We start from the raw sequence: 22,395 nt of genomic DNA on the forward strand, positions 1-22,395 counted from the left end.
AGTTTTTTTAAAAATTTTTTTTTTACTTTTTAACCTTAACTGTTTAAAAACACAACAATGATGTTGAGATTTTGAATATTGATAAAAAAATTTAAATGTTTATTAAATTTATTTTAAATCAACCATGTTTAATACAAAAAATCATTATGAAAACTAATGATTTTAAGGTTAAATGTTTAAAATTAAGAGGCCAAACAAAAATTTATATAAATTAAATATCTAAATATATACTTTTTCCCTTTTCTTAACACTTTTAAACTTAACTATTGTTAATTTAATATTTTAAAAATCAATATTATTTCCTATCAAGCTTAACATAAAAGAAAACATTTTTCTCCTATGAAAAAAAGGGAGAAGAAAAGTCAAAAAGGGAGAATATGCTGACGGAAGCCATGACACAGAGGTGCAATTATCCAAAGTGGTGGCGACATGGAACTCCGTAGGACAGGTCAAGACTTTTTTGGGGAGGGATCCTTTTTTTTTTAATAAATTTTTTGGATAATAAAAGGGAAGTATCCTCCCAAGGCGCATCTCTCTCCATATTATTAAATGACAATTATAACAGTTTCGCGTTGATAAATAAATTTGCCTCATAACTCAAAAAATTGTATTAATTCATAAACAGTTATAATTTTTAATCATTACTTCTTCCTATCTTATTTAGATGTTTTAAATTCAGACAAGAATGTTATCTATTTTATAAGTTTTAATTGGATTTCTTTTCTCTTAATATTAATATTTTTTTTAATTTTACCCTCAGTGATTTATTTCCTCTTATTTGTCATAATCTATCATACCATATCTTCCTACATTTTTTAATATTTTTTCTCATTTATTATTAAATTGTATTTAGCAACAAAAGTATAATATTTTAAACATATTTATAGTTTTTATCTAATTTTTTATTATTTGTGAATTAATTATTTGAAACTAAATGGGACAAAAAATTATTATTATTATTATTATTATTACTTTCCGTCTTATTTATAATACCTTGTTTATAGACGGTAAACGAAATGTATACTTAAATTATTATTATTATTATTATTATTATTATTATTATTATTATGAGTCTTTTTTGAGTATGTTGTTTATGCTTTATTGACCTGGAATTCCCCGCGCCGCCTCGCGCATACGTTGGGATCCCCAGTGTGACTGTTCCGAGCCTATAAATTGAGGCATCCAGGCCCTTCTTCCTCAGTTCTCACCTCTGCATTTCTCTCAATCGTTAGTTCTTCTTGAGCATTTGGTTATTGTTTTATCTGGCAGCAATGGCAAATGAGGTGACTCTGTTGGATTTCTGGCCAAGTCCCTTTGGGATGAGGGTCAGAATTGCACTTGCTGAGAAAGGCATCCAGTATGAGTATAAAGATGAGGACCTGAGGAACAAGAGCCCTCTACTTCTTCAAATGAACCCGATTCACAAGAAAGATCCCTGTTCTCATTCACAATGGCAAACCCATTTGTGAGTCTCTATTGCTGTGCAGTACGTTGATGAGGTCTGGAACACCAAATCCCCTCTTCTCCCATCCGATCCTTATCACAGAGCCCAAGCTCGATTCTGGGCCGACTTCGTTGACAAGAAGGTTCTTTTCTGCGCTTCATTTCTTTTCAGATTCTTCACTTTAACTTCTTTCAGATTGCTGTTATTTCTTCGCATTTTTGATCAATTGATGGAACGTTTCCACTGGATTACTTCTTGTTTGCTCATTAGCTTGATCCGGACGATTTTGATGGAATATTAGAAGTGAAATTGGCGATTTTTGCATGGCTGAGTGAATATTGAATAAAATATGGATAATATATAATATTGGAGCTCCTTTTCCCCAAAAGATTCTGCAAATCGTGTCGATTTCTCCTGTGTCTGAATGCAAATGGGAAATCGTACTTGCTGAATCTCACCAACTTATGGGGCTGATTTCTCTCATTCAGAAAGTCCTGTTTTATATTCCTCTGCATTATTTTACAGGACAAGAAGGAAAGCATATTCGGATAATTATTTAAATGTCAAAATGTTTCTGGTTCAGTACTAATAATTGCATGTTTCTATAAAGTTTTAAGGTGTCTTTAAAAGTCATCTTTGCCATACATATATAGATGCTTTTTTGTTTTCAATTTTGGCGAGAAAGCACACTAACCTGTGAGCGGCTGATTCTTTTCCCATCATAGTATTGTTTCTTTAAGAGAAAATAGGGCATTGTTGCTGTTTGATTTTCCTTCGTCTATCATTTCATGACCAAGTTCTCAACTTGAAACAGATACATGATGTGGGAAGGAGACTATGGGCTACCAAAGGAGAAGAACAAGAAGCTGCAAAGAAGGAGTTCGTGGAGTACCTGAAGTTGTTGGAGGAACAGTTGGGAGACAAGCCCTACTTTGGAGGGGACAATCTTGGATACGTGGATGTAGCACTTGTTCCATTCTTCAGTTGGTTTGAAGCCTATGAGACATTTGGTAACTTCAAGATAGAGGCTGAGTGCCCCAAATTCATTGCTTGGGCCAAAAGATGCATGCAGAAAGAGAGTGTGTCCAAGTCTCTTCCTGATCAGCACAAGGTCTATGAGTTTGTGCTTCAGAGGAGAAAGAGGCTTGGAATTGAGTAGCTTCATTAGGAGACAAATGATCTTCGAGGGATCATTGGCTTCACGTTCTGAATAGTAGTGTTATAATAATATGGCAGTTTGGTGGGCCATACTACATTTGTCTGTGAGGTGTTTGTAGCTGTTGTATTGGTACTTGGTCTCTTATACCCATTATGTGTTGTCAGTCATTATTACAATGTTGTAACTTTACCTGCATGCGTAAGAAGGCGTGGGAAGGCGGCTCCTTCGAATTAGCCCCGTAGTTACACATCTTGAGGGCTTTGACGTTTGCCGTGCGCCTGTGCCTGAACCTGCATTCCCTTCTGGCTAAAAAAGAAAAAGAAAAACAAACCCCGTATTCCTTATCGACGCAAGTTTCAGGGTACCCTTTCTCAATGAATCTTGACAAGGAGAAATAGGTATCTTTGTCATGTTTTCAAGTTCTCTTATCAGTATTACTGCTCCGGCTTTCATTTTTAATTTAGTTTTAAATATAAAGTTTTAATTTATTTTATCTCTCATGTTTATCTATTTTTTTAAGGTAGTTTTTATACATGTTGAAATTTTATCAAATGATAATTTTAATCAATACACATTATTCACAAGGGTATTTTAAAAAAGAATACATATTTATTATCAATAACTAAATTAATTCTCTTAATCTATTCAAATTACTTAACTAGAGAATCAGAAGTAGTATCACTACACTCAATAGAACGACAGTGTCATGAATAAAGGACAAAATTAAACAAAGCATGCAAGATAAGGAAAGAAAATGGGATCACAGAGAAATGCTACCTCTGCTTTTTAATGTAAGAGATATTTTAATTTTGATTTTGTTCTAAATATAATACTTAAATTTACGTTGTTTGTCATATTTATCTTTTTTATACTTGTAGTAGTTGTATATGTTAAATGTTTTTGACTTGTGGCACCCTCAAATTGCAACTTGCTTGTTTTCAGGTCCTTGTCTTAGCAGTCTCTAATCTCCGATAGTGCATATTGAATTGATTAATGAGTAATTAAGTTTTTGCTTTGAAATTATCAATTTCTCCGCTATGACTTCTGTGATTTGATAATTAGTGGGGATTGTGTGGTTATTTCAGTTGGAATTTAGAAAGGGCAAGATAAAATTTGATTTAAAAATCGTGTTATTTTTCAGTTATTGTACGTATTACTTCCATTCCATAATATAAAAGTTAAATAATTAATTTAAAGATGTTACAAAAAATTAAATTAGTTAATTATAAAGTATGTATGTTGATTTTCTTAAAATCTAAAAAAAAAAAACACTACACATAATTTACAGAGGTGCTGACAACAAATATGATTGGACTGCTTTTTTTTTTTTTAACTCAAAATGATATCATTTCAGACTTGATAATTAATATATATATATATATATGTATGTATATAACCGATCAATCCATATAAAATGCCTGATTAGACTAGACCGGTTAATTCAGTTGGATTTTAATACCATGGAAACACAAAGCCAATATCTTTTATTTTATTTTTAGTGCAATACTTATGTTAAAATTTTTTATATTTATTATATCAAATTCTCTAATTATATATGACTATGTGTTATATTTTTGAAATGTTAACATTTATATAATTTAATTATAAAGTCACATGAAATTTAAAAAAAACACATGTTTAGTACAATTGAAGAACTTGACATAATGATACAAAGAATTTGACCTACGTATTTTTTTTATTTTAAAACTTACGAGTTTACAACTGCTTTGTTAATATGTGAAACTATTTCTCTTATTTTTGTTTCAAACAACTTTTTCCTACAATATAGAACAATAACCTTAACCTTGACATATCAATAAATGTAGTGCGGTTTTTTTCACTCTGACCAAACAAATGCAATTAATTAAGTTAAGAACTAAATCTTAACATGATGCGGTAATTTCATTCACAGTTTAAAGATTCACTTCAATGATAAAGAATAATTAAATAAAAAATATACTATATTTTTAAATTATAATTATAATTTACTCAAAATATTAAAGAATAAGTTAGTGAACATAAAATTAAACACAAGGGCAAATTACTGTGAGGTCGCAAAGAAGAAAGATAATTACTAAAAAGTTCTATTTTTTTAAATTTGTACTCATTTTGATTTTATCCCTTAAATTTCAAACTATAGATTTTAGTCTCTCAAATTTACATTTATTTTGATTTGATCTCTAAAATTTTAAATCACGGGTTTTGGTCTTTCAAGAGGCAAAATGAGACAGGTTTTTATTAAATTATAGAGACCAAAACATATGATTTATGACTTAAAAGACAAATTAAAATGAAGACAAATTTGAAGGACAAAAAATTGTATTAATTTATTTTTAAAATCAAAACTACACTGTACTATGTTTACAATGAAATGATTAAACTGAGACGAGACCAGGAGGTGAAAAGAAAAGTTGTAAATCAGTCCGTCAAAGGTGAAATGGAAGCAAATTTCTCCTTTTCCTCTTCATATAATACTAGGATTTCTGACGGAAGCCATGACATTATAGGAAGGTGAACTTTGTAATTACAGTTAAATTCATGTTTGAAAACGATGCCTTCGGGAGGCATCATTAAATTATTTAGGAACTAGCGTGTCGTTTAAATATTAAGATGTTAAAAAAAATGAAATAATATTTATATTGTCTTTTTTTTGTTTATGTTTTTTTAAAATAAATTTCTTAATTCTTTTCAATCTTTAGTCAAATTTTTAACTCTATATTTTGGGAACATATACCAGAAAGTTTTATAAAATGTGAACTATAGAAAAAATTATAATATATATATTGAAAATGAAAAGAAATCATGTAAATTCATGAAACTTAAAAGATTTATACAAATTAACTTGATACGATGTGATTTACAAAATTATTAATTTATAACAAAATTATATAAGGACCTGCCAGAAGACTACTTTATGTCCCTATCTATTTTTACTTTATTAAAATAGTTCGTCCTGTAGGTATTTCGTCTTCTAATATAAGTAAAATAGTTGTTATTATTAGAGTAGTTGGTAGTGTGTGTCATTATTAGGATGGTTGTGATTATTAAATGTCAGGCCATTATTTTATCTAGTAGATGTAAGAATCAGGTATTAGGGACCATAAAAAATAAGTCATATTATCCATAACTTATAAAAAGTACTCCCTTCGAGTCTTATTATAAGTTTTAAATAACTAATTCATGAATAACGAATGATTAATTAAAATTAGCTTAAAACAATAAATATGTTAAAATATATTTTTATTTTCAATATACTCTTATAATAAATTAAAAAAAAGAATGAAAGAGAATGTGTGAAAAAAATATGACAAGAAGAAATAATTAAAAACAACATTAAAAAAATACATTAAATGTTAAGACAAATCCAAATTAAAATTTATAAAATAAACTATGCTCCTTTTCAGATTTAAAACTCATAAATAGAACCGGAGGAAATAATTTCTTATTGATTATATACTCCTCCGGTCCTTATTATAAGACCCCATTTGACTTTTTATTTGGTCCTAATTATAAGACCCCAATCCATTTGTCTCTTATATTTATGCATTTTTCCAAGATAATCCTTCTAATAATGATAGTTTTAGCCAATATACTTAATTAGCAAGGATATTTTAGGAATGACAACACTTATTTATTATAAATAACCAACTTAACTTACTTCCTTAATCTCCTCAAATAAGTCAATTGAGTCTTATAATTAGGACCGGAGGAGTACATTGATGTCGGAAAGGTACATTTTAAACTCTAAAATCAAAATTGGATCAGATTTAAAGCGTCACATTACTAATTCGGGTCTTTGGGTCTAACCCAAAAGCTAGCTCCTAAATAAAATATATTTAAAGAATATTTAAATCCTGTGAGTGTCAAGGCTTCACACAATATGGGACTAGTATTCTATTGTTATAGGTATTTTTCCTTTTTTTGGCTTGTCAAATGAAGATCGTAATGCCTAAATAGTGCGTACATGATTAGTGCAATCTATTTTTTTTAGCAAGTTGTTACAGTTAATAAGGACAAAAGAACATATATTTCAGAAAACCTTTTTTTTTTGGTTTGGTTTTGGCCTCGCCTTTTTTTTTTGGCCAAATTGGCCTCGCCCTGTTGAAAGAGCTGAATGGGAGTTCTTTATTTCAATGAAAAACTCCAAATTAGGTTCCCAAGTCGCCCTAATACAAATTGACGAATCGATGTATTCATCAAAACGTCCGAAACCCTCACTTGCTCCTCAGCCCATGCAGTGGGGACCCTCATTCATTTTTTTTTTTGGGGACCAAAATGAGAGTCCATTTTATTAATACTCAAAAAAAAAAAATCAGATACACACACTAATAGCCACTTAAGGCCTGAAAAAGAAAAAGCACTCGGAGAAAGCCTAGAAGTACAACCTAACATACAAACTAAACCAAAACACAAAGAAGAACCTAAAGTACAAGCTAGAAGAGAGAAGAAAAAAACAAAAACACACAGAGGCAAACTAAAAGCAAGAAGGCACCTTAACCAATACTAGATCTATCCAAACTGCCAAGACAACCAGTTGCATCAGTACTCCTTCGGCCAACTTCCTCCCCAACAAACTCACCTGATCTTGTAGTGCAAGCAGTACCAAACCAAGACCCCTCATCTGATAATAAGAGTTTGGCAAGAGGGGGTGGAGGTTGGATAAACAAGTTTTCTGCCATAGCCAAGCCGTCATGTGTTGCTCTCCAAATAAAATGCTGAACTTTAGGAGGTACTTTAAGCTTCCAAATTTCACTCCAAAGTCCACCCAATATCACATAGGAAGACTCAGGTCTCATCCTCCTAGTAACACACTTGCCATTTTTGAACTCAACATATCCAATCTACACAGAATAGGTACTATTCCTGCTACCTGACCAAATTGGTTTATCCCCTCTTTCCAATGAAGATAGAGGGATTTGTAGTATTTTCTGAACTATTTCAACATTAAACAGTTCATAAAGGATCTCATTCTTCCACTGTCCATCTTCCATGAGATCACTAACCAGCATTTCCGAGTCAAAAGAATTATTTTCCCCAGAACACTTCAGAGCACATTCCCCTACCCATCTATCTTCCCACACCCTCACCTTCCTACCATTTCCAATTCTCCAGGCTAGATTCTGTTTCAAGAAATCCCTGCCTTCTAAGATGCTAGACCAACCCCATGAAGCTCTCCCACCCTTGCTACCATCTAGAAAATCAGAATGAGGAAAGTAGAGGCCTTTTAGCATTTTAGCCCACAAAGCATCAGGATTTTGGACTATTCTCCACGCAGTCTTTGCTAACATGGCTAGATTAAAATCAGCAAAGTTGCTGAATCCTAAGCCACCTTTCTTCTTTTGTGATGTCATGATATCCCATGCTTTCCAGTGGATCCCATCTCCTTCCAAACCCTTCCCCCACTAGAATCTAGAGATAAGCCTATCAAACTCTTTGCAAGTTTTCATAGGCATTTTGAAGCAATCAAGCAAGTCATGGGGTAAACAGGAACAGCATTAGCTACAGCCTTAATCAAGATTTCCTTTCCAGCTTGAGTAAGATAGTTCTGTTTCCATAATTGAATCTTCTTTAGCATCTTATCACGAATGAAAGCAAGTGACTTAGCCTTTGACTTGCTCCAAATAATAGGGAGGCCAAGGTATTTCCCTGGATCTCTAGTTTCTTTAATTTCAAGCCATCGACACACACGGTTTCTTCTATTTTCATCAGTGTTTGTAGAGAAGTAAATTCCAGATTTTTCTAGGTTAACCAATTGTCCAGAGGCATTGCCATACACTACAAAAATCTTCTTTAACCTTCTACAATTTTTCCTTGAAGCCTTCATAAAGAATAGAGAATCATCTGCAAAAAGGCAATGCGATAGAATGACTCAATTTAATGCCTTCAAGTTCACCTCTTTCCACATTCTTCTTAATCATGTTGGATAACACATCCACAATCAAGATGGAAAGATAAGGTGACAGAGGGTCACCTTGTCATATTCCCTTTTTTGGAATCACCTCTGCAATTCTTTTCCCATAAAGCATTATTGAGTACCTCACTAATCTAACACAGCTCATGATACATGCAACCCATCTTGAGTCAAAACCCAACTTCAACATAACGTGCTCAAGAAAATCCCATTCAATTCTGTCATAGGCTTTGCTCATGTCCATTTTCAAGGCAAATTCAAATTTGTTGACTCCCCTCCTTCGTTTCAGATAGTGGAAAGCCTCATGTGCCAAAATAATGTTGTCATGGATCATTCTTCCTTCAACAAAAGCACACTGATTCTCAGAAATTACCTTCGGCATCAAAGACTTCATTCTATTAGTCAAGACCTTCGAAAACACTTTATAACAATAATTACAAAGTCTTATAGGTCTATACTGAGTGACTACTTTGGGTTTATCAATTTTTGGAATCATTACCAAATCAGTAATGTTGACAGGATCAATCAAGACACCATTTTCTACACAATTTTTTCACCAATTCAAACACCTTATCTCCTACAGTTTCCCAAGATCAATGGAAAAAATTGCCCAATAAAACCATCAGGACCAAGGGCTTTCCTTCCTTCCATCTGGAAACAAGCTGTCTTGACTTCTTCTTTAGTTACAGCTCTCATTAGGTGCATATTATCAGTCTATGAGATTTTATAGTCAACATAGCTGATTGCCTTAAAGAAATTCTACTCCCCAGAATTTGTAAACAAGCTTTTATAGTAATTGGTAAATTCTTCTCCTATAGCAGAATCCTCTTCCAACCATCTCCTACTTTCATTTTTCAATCTCAAGATTTTGTTTCTTGCCCTGTGCTGGACAGTCGTGATATGAAAGAATTTTGTATTCCCATCACCTTCCTTTAACCATTTAATTCTGGATCTCTGATGTCAATATTTTTCTTCCAATCTCCATACCTCTTCCAGTTCACAAGAGATTGCCTCTCTGTGTAGCAAAATTTCCTTAGTAAGAATTTGCTTGTTGCATTCTTCAAGTTTACTCATGAGAGTTTCAATCCTTTTCCTCTTATTAGGAAAAACTTTTCTACCCCACTTCTTCAATGCCTTGCTACAATTCACCAGTTTTGAAGCCAATTCATCTGCAACACTACAATTCTAGTATTTATCAGAATTCCAAGTTCTATAAACCACCCCATCATATTCCTCATGCTCACACCAGTAAGGTTCGAATCTGAATAGTCTGGGGCTTTTTTCCTGTCAATAGTTTAGGTCTACCACTAATAATTGATGGTCAGATCCCACAGGTTCACAATGACAGACCATCGCTCTTGGAAATTTTTCTCTCATGTCACCATCTCCAAAAACTCTGTGTATCCTTTCTTTGATATGATTCACTCCTAGTCTGCCATTAGCCCAAGTGAATCTTGAACCTTTAAACTCCGAATCCATATATTCACAGTCACTAATCATTTTATGGAATCCCAAAAATCTTCCTAGCAGCTCTTGGATTTCCCCCCAATTTCTCACTCTAGTTCAAAATTTCATTGAAGTCCCCAACACATAGCCAGGAACCATTTATAGAAGGAGCCAAACTCGCCAATCTATCCCAAACTCGACACCTCTAAGCTTCTTTTGGAGGTCCATAAACCAAAGTAAGGAAACCAGGTACATCTTCACTTGTGTAAGAAATCTTAGCGTGAATAATATTTGAACTGCGAGATATTAAATCAAATTTCAATTCAACCTTCCACCAGACTGCCAACCCACCACTTCTACCTCTGGGATCCATATAGAGTTCATTATGAAAGCCCAACTTCTTCTTAATTCTTCTCATGTAACTTTGATGCTTTTTTGTTTCCATAAGAAACACTAAAGAAGGTCTATATTTAATGCAAACCTCCTTCAGATTCCTTACTGCCATGGAAGCACCAAAACCCTAGCAGTTCCAAGGAGACCCTTGTTCATGTAAGTGTCCAAGAATCAATATTATTTCCATTATTTTTCTCAAAAGTAAAAATACCTGCTGCGCCATTACTTATATTTTCATCATGTCTTCACATTTTCCTCGTATCTGTGATCTTAGTATTACTTTCGATTTTTAATATAAGAACTAGTTTGGCTTTTGATTTAATCATAAATATAAGACTTCAATCTATTTTGTTTCTCATATTTATCTTTTTTTTACAAAATAATTATTGTAGTAGTTATATATGTTAAATATTCAATTAAACGGTAGTTTTAGCTAATAATATCTTCCGTCCTTAACGTAAGAGTTAGTTGACTAATTTGAATAAATTAAGAAAACTAGTTAAGTTAGTTATTTAGTTGACTAATTTGAGTAAATTAAAAGAAACTAGTTAAGTTATTTGTAATAATTAAGTAGCTGTTCTCTTTCTAACATATCCTTACTAATTAAGTATATTGGCTACAACTACCATTATTTCAAAAACTACCTTAAAAATAAATAAATATAAGAGACAAAGTAGATTGGGGTTTTATAACTAGTACCAAATAAAATTCAAACAAGCTCTTATATTAGCAAAGGTACTTTAGAAAAGACAACACCTAGTCATTGCAAATAACTAACTTAACAAATTTTCATAGTCTACTCAAATTAGTCAATCAGCTCTTATATTAAGAACCAGAGATAGATTTACTATACAAATATCCAAAACACAATAATTCCATGAGAAAATAATACCCCCTCCCACCTTTAATATAAGAGTTGGTAAAGAATTAAATTTATTTGCATGTTTATCCTCCCCGTGTGTGTTCTAATTCAATTTGTTACCTTGTTGATCAAATTTTTATATTGAAGGACCAAGGTACACAGCAAGCTTATAATGATGCTAGATGTGCCATACCCGTTGTTTTAGGTAATAAATTAAAACTGCTATTATAAGCGACATATAATAGATTTTTTAAAACAAAAACGGAATCCAGAAGAGACTCAAGTAGCTAGCTAGCCGTAAAAACTTGTCTGCAATGAGCTACATTTTTCAAAAATCATAGTTAACAAGTGTTAGATGTAGTCTAGTAGGATCACAACAACTAATTAATGTCACGTTTAATTAAACTATGTAAAGAATTGTGACTGGTTATCAATGCAAGAACTTTTTCAGTGACAAGTTACAAAATCATCAAGCACAAAACTATAGTAATGGGGACCAATAAATGAATTAATTAGAAGTTGGAGGGGCCTTCACGTGTCAACTGGAAATGCATGCCAAACACGATGGATTCTCGTAAGCATGACGTACGTGCGATTGGTCTCTCTTGTGGAGATACCTACTTCTGTATGCGCTGTAATTAACACACACAAGAAGCTGCATTTGCATGGATCCACTTACACACACACACACACGCACGCAACGAACATAGCCCTTAGGGGTGTATGTATGTACAAGGAAGGCGAATATGGAAGGGGGAAGCACTTTGGGCAGAAAATCATAGAAGACAACGATATGTTGGGGAGCGAAAGGGCAGCCGCATCTCCAAAAGGGTTTTGAATCCTTAATTGTCGGATATATATGCCCTTTGGCTTTTGGGACCTAACAAAAGGTCACATTACGTGAGCCTCCCTCCATATATATCCAATTCATCTTCATTTATTGCGCCAAACCTTTTGCCGGATCCGATCGAAACTCTTTTTGTGTTTTCATTACGTGCGCGCGCGCACACGCTCAGTAATCTGTGAGTATATATGTTTGTGTGGAGGCCGGCCGATGGAGAGAAGTTTGGAGATGATGGATGATGAAATGAACACAAGGGAGAGGGTGCCCATACAGAAGGCAACCTCAGCAAACTTTCCCCGTTGTTTGCGTAGGCATGCATACATAAGCAACCTTCAAATAAAATTCAAGTGTTGAAGGTAGCTACGTACCTATTTCCTTCACACTTGGTCCTCTCTAACATATGATTCGTGTTCCCTTTTACGTCTATATTATTATCAATGCCATGTCACCACCAAACTCAATCTCTGCTTACCCGAAAAACCGAGTTCAAACTGTGTCTTTTTAATATATGTATCATTCAAGATTCGTCTAACAGATAAATCATCTTCTCCTATTTAATTATTACTACCTCCTTTCCTTAATATAAGAATTAATTAACTAATGTGATCATATTAAAAAAATTAGTTGAGTTAGTTATTTGTGATAAAAAGATGTTGTCTTCTCTAAAATACTCTTGTTAATCATATGCATTAGTTAGAACTATCATTTTATAAAATATTTAACATGTGCAACTGCTATGAGTGCTTTCTTAGAGGAAAATGGATAAATATGAAAAACAAAATGGATTGAAATTTTATATTTATGATTAAATTAAATGTCAAACTAGCTCTTATATTTAAAATCGAAAGTAATATTTTATTTGTTTTGTAGACTCTTTCTGACCATGCGTGCAGTGTTTCTCTTTGCTTGGTGAACTTTATATGCTTTTTGTCAGTGCAACATCGATATAAAACTGATTTTATTTAAATTTACATGCCAAGACAAGGTATATTTTCTTAGAATTCTTTAAGAAAATAAACATATACAAAGCACGCAATTTATAGTTAGTGATCTATAGTCTAACAATAGTTATTATTTCTTTCTCTAATTTTTTGTCTTATTGATATTTGATTACTTGTGTCAGCTTTGAGGACAGTGAGGTAGGATTCAATTTGCACTTGCACATGCATGTTGCCCATTGCTTTCTTCGTAAATATAAGGTTCTTTAAGGGTTTTAGTTTTGTTCAAAATTCAAGGTCTCATTTCTTCTATTTCCGATATTAAATTTTTTTCCTCATAGTACCCTTGTTTTTGAAATAGTTGTATTTTTACGCATTAAATTTTAATCATTTAATGGTAAGATTATTTTTGAAAATCAAAATAAAATCAAATTCTCTACATATTAATTTCAAATAATCAACTTATAGAGTCGTTTGGTATTTACGATTTAATTGAGAGAACATTATATTTAGAATTGAAAGAGTATTATGAAGTCCAAGTGATTAAGAGAGGGAATCTCAAACATTAAAATTCCCTTATTCAAAAATTGTTTTCACCATAAATAACTAAATAACTACCACAAGAATATTCTTCTACCCATTTTTTATTTTATTACTCCCTCCGATCATAAGTATAAGACCTATTTTGTAGTATAATTTATATTAAAAATATGTTTTATATTTAAGACCAGAGGTATTAAATAAGACGTAGCTAACAATAAAAGAATAAAAATATGTTAACGATTATAATAAGCCTGGGCCTTCGTAATAGGCTTCTATACGAAAGTCGCAATAAGTATCATTTGTGGGCTGCTTTTTCTATGTTTCTTCCATTTGTGGGCCTACTCTGTCTCCTTTTATGTTGGATTTGTCATGGGCCAGACTAAATGATATCTATCCTTTGAAAACACAAGATGCTCCACCGAAAGCTAAAATGAAAAGAAGAATGTCTGTGCCTTTAAGTTTAGACATGCAGATGTGCTTACCTCACTTTATTTTTCAAAGAAAATAATTTTAGGAAGAATTTCAATTAGCCCCCACGGTAGAAATTATTTTCCAACAACCTCCACAAAATTATGAAATTTCAATGCACCTTTTAGACTGAAATTAAATTAAATTTTATGGGTGAAAACCCTTGCAAAGATAGAAAATAGAAAAGCAAATTCACAAGTGGAATGAAAGAATTCACAAGAGGAATAAGGCTAGTTATAACTGAAGTAAGGCTATTTACAAGTGAAGCAAGCGTTCAAAATAAGTTAGGGAGTTAGAATTTGCTAGTGGAATACAGAAATTTGCAATCAAGATAAGATAAGTTACAAAAGGAATAAAATATTTTACAACGAGAGTAAGGCCATTTATCGGTGGAGCTAGCATTTCTAACAAGTCTGGGAGTTATGATTCAAAAGTGGAATATGAGAATTTACACCCAAGATAAAGTAATTCACAAGAGAAATAAGGCTAGTTACAATTGGAGCAAGGTCATTTACTAATTGAACCACAAAATTAGGATTCACAAGTGAAAAAAAAATTTACAACTGAGATTAAGTGATTCATAAGAGAAATAAGACTGTTTACAATTGGAGAAAGAGCAATAATGTCTTTTCACCCATAAAATTTAATTTCATTTTCATCCTTGGAATGTAATGAAATTTCAGAATTTTGTGGAATGTTGGAAAATAAATTTCTTCTACGGAGGCTGACTAAAATTCTCCCATAATTTTAACCTTTTTAATCGTCACAATACATCTTAGTACCTTTTCTGTTGTCCCTTGGGAGACATTCGATCCGATAGTACCTAAAAGTAAACAACCTTGACTCAGATGACGTAAGGACAGAGAAAACATCCCTAGATACCACTACATTTTAGACCTGTAAAAGACTTGGTTAAATATAACACATCATCATATAGTCTGCCATAACCAAGCGGTTGAACCCGGAAAAGTGCATGCCCAAGGGAAAAAAAAAGGAAAGAAACCGAAAAAGTTTCCCTTCTTGCTGCCTTGCTACCACAAGGGTAGCTTCATCAATTAAATGCTGCAACATATCAGATGAATGCAGCTATGACAAGACCTGGCTAATACGCTCTAGCTCTGCTACTTTCCTGCAAGAAAAACTACACCTGTACTGTAGAAGGATTTGACAAACACACCATTATGAATCACCAGGACTTGAGAATTGGCTTCATTGACATGTTGACGTTTGCAAAAAAAGAAAAAGAAAAGAAAAAAAGGTTTCCAGACAATGAGCCAATTATGTGATATCAACGGGTCTTGTAATAAGAACCAATTTTTCCCTGCAAACGTTCTACTTGCTTCACCTCGATAGCTCTTCTATATTAAACTTGTCATCCCATAATTTTAACTGAATCCTTAAAAATTATGTTTATCTTAAGTCTTTTTGAAAAATAAAATTGATCAAGTTAATCTCCAAAAATTTCGTTTTATATCAAATGGATTGTGTGGAGAAGTACCTGTAGCTCCACAATGCATGCATTGCGAGCGATCTCATCATTGTGTTGGAAGTATTGGACGAGAATATACTCTATCTTATTCAAATAACTAAACTATGTAATTCAAGAAGTTGATTGAAATAAGGTAAAAATAATATATATGTATAAAAAATAATTTTCTAAAATACTTTTATTTATAGAAAGGCTAAGTGGGAGAGAGAATAAATGAAAAAAGAAATGAAAATAAATGAGTAAAAAAAAAAAAAGAGATACATATAATTAACTTGGAGTAAAAAATAGAAAAAAAAAAGTGCATCAAATGATTGACAATCCCAATTAACACTTATAAAATAGTAATTCTTTTTAAAGATTTGATGCTTATATTTTAAATGAAAATGAGTATTATTAGTCATTAGGGATTACGTGGGATTTCATTTGTACTTAGCAAAGGAATCTATTCAAACAGAATGTTTGTTTATTGATAGTTTAAGCTTTCAAGAAATTAAAATAAATTAACAATTGTCGTTAAGTGTCACATGTAAAGTTTTCTCTAATGTGATGTGTATTGTTGTTGAATAAAATAAGGTTGACGCTCCATAATACGCAAGCAATGGCGATGGATGTCGGAGTAAGGCAACAAGGAAGCCTAATACTCCTCCGGTCCTTATTATAAGACTCCATTTGACTTTTTATTTGGTTCTAATTATAAGACCCCAATCCATTTTGTCTCTTATATTTATGCATTTTTTTCCAAGATAATCCTTCTAATAATGATAGTTTTAGCCAATATACTTAATTAGCAAGGATATTTTAGGAATGATAACACTTATTTATTATAAATAACCAACTTAACTCACTTCTTTAATCTCCTCAAATAAATCAATTGGGTCTTATAATTAGAACCGGAGGAGTACTACTACAAGAAACAGCGCCAGCGACACACCCAGAAGTCTAAAGAAGCATTTGGGAGAACCAAAATGGTTGTCCTCCTCACAACGTGTCCAACGACGTCGTCGTCATCATCATCATTATTCATTCAAGACGAAACCTCGTAATAATTTGTCAAATGACCATTGATTCACAACAAGGTTACAGATGCGCGAGGAATTAAAGCAGAGTAAGTAGCGTATGTGTGTAAGCTTTGTAAGAAGACAACAGCATATAAAACTGGAGACGATCGACGATGGGTCATGAGCCACCTGGCGAAAACCAGTGAGAGATTGAAGGAGGCAGCAGGCATGGTGGGTGATAAGGTGAGGTGGGGCTAAAACAGCTACATTCAAGTCTTACCCATTACTAGTAGATCTTATCAAAGGGCACCGTACGTCAATATGTGTGCTTTGTTCAGCAGATTTGACTTTGGTGACAAGAATTAATGCTTCAATTGCACCCCTTTTCCGGTCTTAACCGCTATTGCACTTCCCAAAGCAAGTGGTCTCTATTAATTAGTAATTACGACCCACTTATTTAAAGCAGTGAAAGCCAGATCGAGACGTTGCATTTGGACCCCACTATTCGAAACATTAGCCTTTGCGTGGCATTTTCAGTCATATACCCCCCTTCTATCTCAAAATATGTCTAAAAAGTTAGTTAAAATTAATTAAAGATATGTTGGGAAAAAAATAATTAAGGATAGTAAATATATATATAAAATAGAACTTATTTTCTTGTAAAACACTTTTACTTATAGAGAGGGTAAGTAGAAAAGAGAATGAGGGTAAAAAGATAGATATAAGAAAAAACGGGTAAAAAGAAAAAGATGAGAAAGACCTATAACTAATTAGGAATAAAAATGAGAAAAATGTATTAAATAGTTAAACAAATTCAAATTGTGGCTTATAAAAGTACCAAGTAGCTTTGAAAATTTGATACTCATATTTTGTTTGAGGCAGTGGCGACACAAACACATCTTAATTGGCCCTTTGTACAAAGACCTCACCTTCCAAATTAAAACTCTGGCATCCAATTATGATATTTTCTTGAATACCCTTGTTTAATTATAATGCCTTTAAATGCGTCTAATTATTAACAAAAATCTAAAAAGGAAATTATGTTAAAATAAAACCAAACTTTTGACATGATAGTTATTTTGGGATTGAGCCAGGATAAATTTATATTATCTACATGCAAATATAACAGTACATTCTGTTAAAAAAAAATATAGCAGTACATTTTGAAACGCATGGATGTATATGTGAAGTAATTAAAGAGTTTTCAATTAATTAAGCCAACTAGAGCTGATAAAAAACAACTAAGCCAACTAGAGAGTTTTAGTTTTTTTGGTTGCCAATATGAGGTAATTAAATTGACAATGGATCATCAATGTGCATAGATACACATATGATAATATAGGGTTTTAGTTCTTTTATAAAAAGACAAAATGATCGATATTAGAAAAATATGTACAGGTAAGTTAAATAATAATGTAGAGCATTAACAACGGAGAGGTAGGACATGAACGGCACAAGCTAAAGAAGAAACCATCACTTTTTGTTGTAACAGGAAAAATTAAATAGTATAAGGATATGTATATGCTGCTGAAGATTAAAGTACTGTTTTATTACGTTGAGCAAATTAGAATCTACACATACAGCTTAAAGCAGTAGTACTCGTAGGTATAATGGTTTAGTAATGAAGTTAATGAGGCCGTTGAAGCCGATGATCAAAGGCCAAATTGGTGAAACTGAGCAGTCTTGATATTTTTCTCATGTAAAGCTTTGTTCCTCTCATGCCACGCCACATTGTGAAAAGTGATCATACTCCGATTTAGGGAGTGTTTGGATGAAACCAAACTATGGTTTGAAGAATGGCTTCTGGAGAATAGATTCTGAAAAAAAAAATAGATTTTGTGAAAAAGTGATTCTGATGTGAGAGTGTTTGGATAGTTGTTATCAGAAGCACTTTTTATATGTACAAATTATTAAAAAAAGCATAAGTTAATATGATAATTACATAAAACATAGATTGTATGATATATTTTTTATCAACATAATTAATAATACATAAAATAATTTAATTAATAAATAATTAATATGTGCATATTTATTTATAAGATATAAGATTAAATATGTTTATAAAAAATTAATTAAGGGGTATTAAGGTCATATTATTGTTGAGATTTACTCTAATAGGCACAATCATACTCTCTAATTTGAGTCAGAAGTAGAATGAATTCACTTCTTCCGAAACCATGGTTTTGGGTTGCAAAACTATGGTTTTGACCCAAACCATGATTTCAGATAATTTATGTCTATTTAGATGATTTTATTCCCAAATTATAGTTTAGAAACCCAAACTATAGTTTGGCCTGTTATTCAAACATGCCCTTAACCATCCTTTTACGAAGCCCGTTATAATATGAGTTTTAAGAGAAAGCGAGGAAAGAAAAAAGAAGAATATGGTGACGGAAGCCATGACATAAAGGCGCATATTATCCAAAGAGGTGTGGACCATGGAACTTCGTAGAACGCGTCAAGATACATTTGGGGAAGGATTTTTTTTTTTTTTTATTTTTTTTGTTGGGTAATAAAAGGGGAAGTATCGTCTCTTTGTTGCTTAGGTGTTTCCCAAGGCGCATCTCTTTATTATTATTAAATGACAATTACAAGAGATAAAACATTTTTTATCCTATTTATAAGATATTAAAAAAATTTTTATATGGATATATAATTTTACCTTTCATTTATTATTGTATTGACTTTATTTATATAAAATATATTATATATTAAATAGGGACAAAATTAAAAAATTATTGAATTTTAAATGAGAGTTAATAAAATTTAAAATTTTTCTTGATTTGTATGAAACATATTGGAAGTGTGGATCAGAGGAGTATAACACTTTCATTGATAAATAAATTTGCCTCGTAACTGAAAAATTGTATTAATTCATAAACAATTATAATTTTTAATTATTACTCCTTCTTGTTTTATTTATAAATTTTAAATTTAGATAAGAATGTTATCTATTTTATAAGCTTTAATTGAATTTGTTTTCTCTTAACATTTTTTTAAAAATTTTGCCCTTAATGATTTATTTCCTCTTATTTGCTCTAATCTATCATATCGCATCTTTCTGGATGTTTTCTTATTTGTTAGAGTATATTTAAAAGTAAAAGTATAATATTTATAACATATTTATTAGTTTTTTCCTAATTTTTTGTTATTTATGAATTAATTATTTAAAACTAAATAGGACAAAACGTTATTATTATTATTATTATTCACAAAATTATGCGTCGTTGTATATACTCCTCTGGTCTTTATTATAAGACCCAATTTGACTTTTTATTTGGTCCTAATTATAAGACCCAATCCATTTTGTCTCTTATATTTATGCATTTTTTTCCAAGATAATCCTTTTAATAATGATAGTTTTAGTCAATATACTTAATTAGCAAGGATATTTTAGGAATGACAACACTTATTTATTATAAATAACCAACTTAACTTACTTCCTTAATCTCCTCAAATAAGTCAATTGGGTCTTATAATTAGGATCGGAGGAGTATATTTTTTTAATGCTTTATTGACCTAGAATTCCGTCACCGCCTCGCGCATTCGTTGGGATCGCCATTGTCGCTTCCAGGCCCGTTCCGAGCCTATAAATTGAAGTATCCAAGTCCTTCTTCCTCACCTCTGCATTTCTCTCAATCGTTATTTCTTCTTTAGCATTTGGTTATTGTTTTATCCTGCAGCAATGGCACATGAGGTGACTCTGTTGGATTTCTGGCCAAGTCCCTTTGGGATGAGAGTTAGAATTGCACTTGCTGAGAAAGGTATAAAGTATGAGTATAAAGATGAGGACTTGAGGAACAAGAGCCCTCTACTTCTTCAAATGAACCCGATTCACAAGAAGATCCCTGTTCTCATTCACAATGGCAAACCAATTTGTGAGTCTCTTATTGCTGTGCAGTACGTTGATGAGGTCTGGAACACCAAATCCCCTCTTCTCCCATCCGATCCTTATCACAGAGCCCAAGCTCGATTCTGGGCCGACTTCGTTGACAAGAAGGTTCTTTTCTGCGCTTCAATTCTTTTCAGATTCTTCACTTTAACTTCTTTTAGATTGCTGTTATTTCTTCGCATTGTTTGATCAATTGACGGAACGTCTCCACTGGATTACTTCTTGTTTGCTCATTAGCTTTGATCCGGACGATTTTGATGGAATATTAGAAATGAAATTGGGGATTTTTGCGTGGCTGAGTGGATAGTGAATAAAATTTGGATAATATATAATATTGGAGCTCCTTTTATTGTTTTTATCTTCTTTTCCCCAAAAGATTCTGCAAATCGTGTCGATTTCTCCTGTGTCTGAATGCAAATGGGAAGTCATACTTGCTGAGTCTCACCAACTTATGGGGCTGATTTCTCATTTTGAAAGTTCTGTTTTTATACTCCTCTGCATTATTTTACAGGGCAAGAAGGAAAACATATTCGGATAATTATTATTTTATTTCAATATCAAAATGTTTCTGGTTCAGTATAATTTCATGTTTCTATCAAGTTTTGAGTTGTTCTTAAACGTCATCTTTGCTATACATATATTGATGCTTTTTGTTTTCAATTTTGGCGAGAAAGCATACTAACCTGTGAGCGACTGATTCTTTCCCCGTCATAGTATTGTTTCTTTAAGAAAAAATGGGGCATTGTTGCTGTTTGATTTTCCTTCGTCTATCATTTCATGACTAAGTTCTCAACTTGAAACAGATATATGACGTGGGAAGGAGAGTATGGACTACCAAAGGAGAAGAACAAGAAGCTGCAAAGAAGGAGTTCGTGGAGTACCTGAAGTTGTTGGAGGAACAGTTGGGAGACAAGCCCTACTTTGGAGGGGACAATCTTGGATACGTGGATGTAGCACTTGTTCCATTCTTCAGTTGGTTTGAAGCCTATGAGACATTTGGTAACTTCAAGATAGAGGCTGAGTGCCCCAAATTCATTGCTTGGGCCAAAAGATGCATGCAGAAAGAGAGTGTGTCCAAGTCTCTTCCTGATCAGCACAAGGTCTATGAGTTTGTGCTTCAGATGAGAAAGAGGTTTGGAATTGAGTAGATTCATAGGAGACAAATGATCGGCTTCACGTTCTGAATAGTAGTTTTATAATAATATTGCACTTTGGTGGGTCATGCCGCCTGTTCTGTTAGTGGGGTGTTTGTAGCCGTTGAATTGGTACTTGGTCTCCGTTATCCCCCTTTGTGTTGCCAGTCATTTTTATATTGTAGTACCTTTCCCTGCATGTGTAAGAAGACTTAGCTCGACTATAAAATTCGAAGTGCGTCTTTTTGTGACAAAAATTTTGTCTGAAGTGCGGCTCTTTTTGAGCCCCTTGGTACATCATGAAGGCTTTGACGTGTGCCGTGCGCCTGTGCCTGAACCTGTATTCCCTTCTGGCCAAAACGGAAGAAAAAGAAAAAAAGAAAAAAAAAACCCGTATTCCTTATCGACGCAAGTTTCAGGGTACCCTTTCTCAACGAATCGTGACAAGGGGGAATAGGTATCTAGTCATGTTTTCAACTTCTCTTGTCAATTTTTAATTTGGTTTTAAATATACAGTTTTAATTTATTCTGTGTTTTATATTTATTTATTTTTTAAGATAATTTTTTAATTCTAACTAATCCACATTATTTGTAAGGGTATTTTAAAAAAGACAATACGTATTTAATATTAATAACTAATTTCATTATCTTAATCTATTTAAATTACTTAACTAAAGAATCAGAAGCAGTATTAACTATGGTCAACAGGACACATGGCAAAGCACGGTGTCATGAACAAAGAACAAAACTAAACAAAGAATGCAAGATAAAGAAAGAAAATGGGATCACAGAGAAATACTATCTCTGCTTTTTAATGTAAGAACTATTTTGATTTTTAATTTAATTCTAAATACTACTTCATCCCTTATTAT

At 32.5% G+C, this 22,395-nt stretch overlaps 1 protein-coding gene, 1 long non-coding RNA gene and 1 pseudogene across 2 annotated transcripts; 2 read left to right on the forward strand and 1 right to left on the reverse strand.

The window, feature by feature from the left end:
• The first annotated feature begins 1,218 nt into the window (after positions 1-1,218).
• On the forward strand, positions 1,219-2,768 carry LOC114712114 (probable glutathione S-transferase parC; annotated as a pseudogene).
• A 7,939-nt stretch (positions 2,769-10,707) lies between these two features.
• On the reverse strand, positions 10,708-20,193 carry LOC114712120 (uncharacterized). Its single transcript, XR_003737202.1, has 3 exons — positions 20,121-20,193; positions 18,621-18,629; positions 10,708-10,718 (listed from the first exon to the last, which is right to left on the reverse strand). It is a non-coding gene; the product is annotated as an uncharacterized LOC114712120 (long non-coding RNA).
• LOC114712113 (probable glutathione S-transferase) lies at positions 20,130-21,725 on the forward strand. Its single transcript, XM_028896580.1, has 2 exons — positions 20,130-20,498; positions 21,194-21,725. The coding sequence occupies exons 1-2, from the start codon at positions 20,184-20,186 to the stop codon at positions 21,536-21,538; spliced, it is 660 nt and encodes a 219-aa protein (XP_028752413.1). The 5' UTR covers positions 20,130-20,183; the 3' UTR covers positions 21,539-21,725.
• Positions 21,726-22,395: the final 670 nt, after the last annotated feature.

The sequence above is a fragment of the Neltuma alba genome, unplaced genomic scaffold (assembly GCF_004799145.2).
Source record: "Neltuma alba isolate B1F8T4 unplaced genomic scaffold, ASM479914v2 tig00011337_pilon, whole genome shotgun sequence".
Taxonomy (NCBI): Eukaryota; Viridiplantae; Streptophyta; class Magnoliopsida; order Fabales; family Fabaceae; genus Neltuma; species Neltuma alba.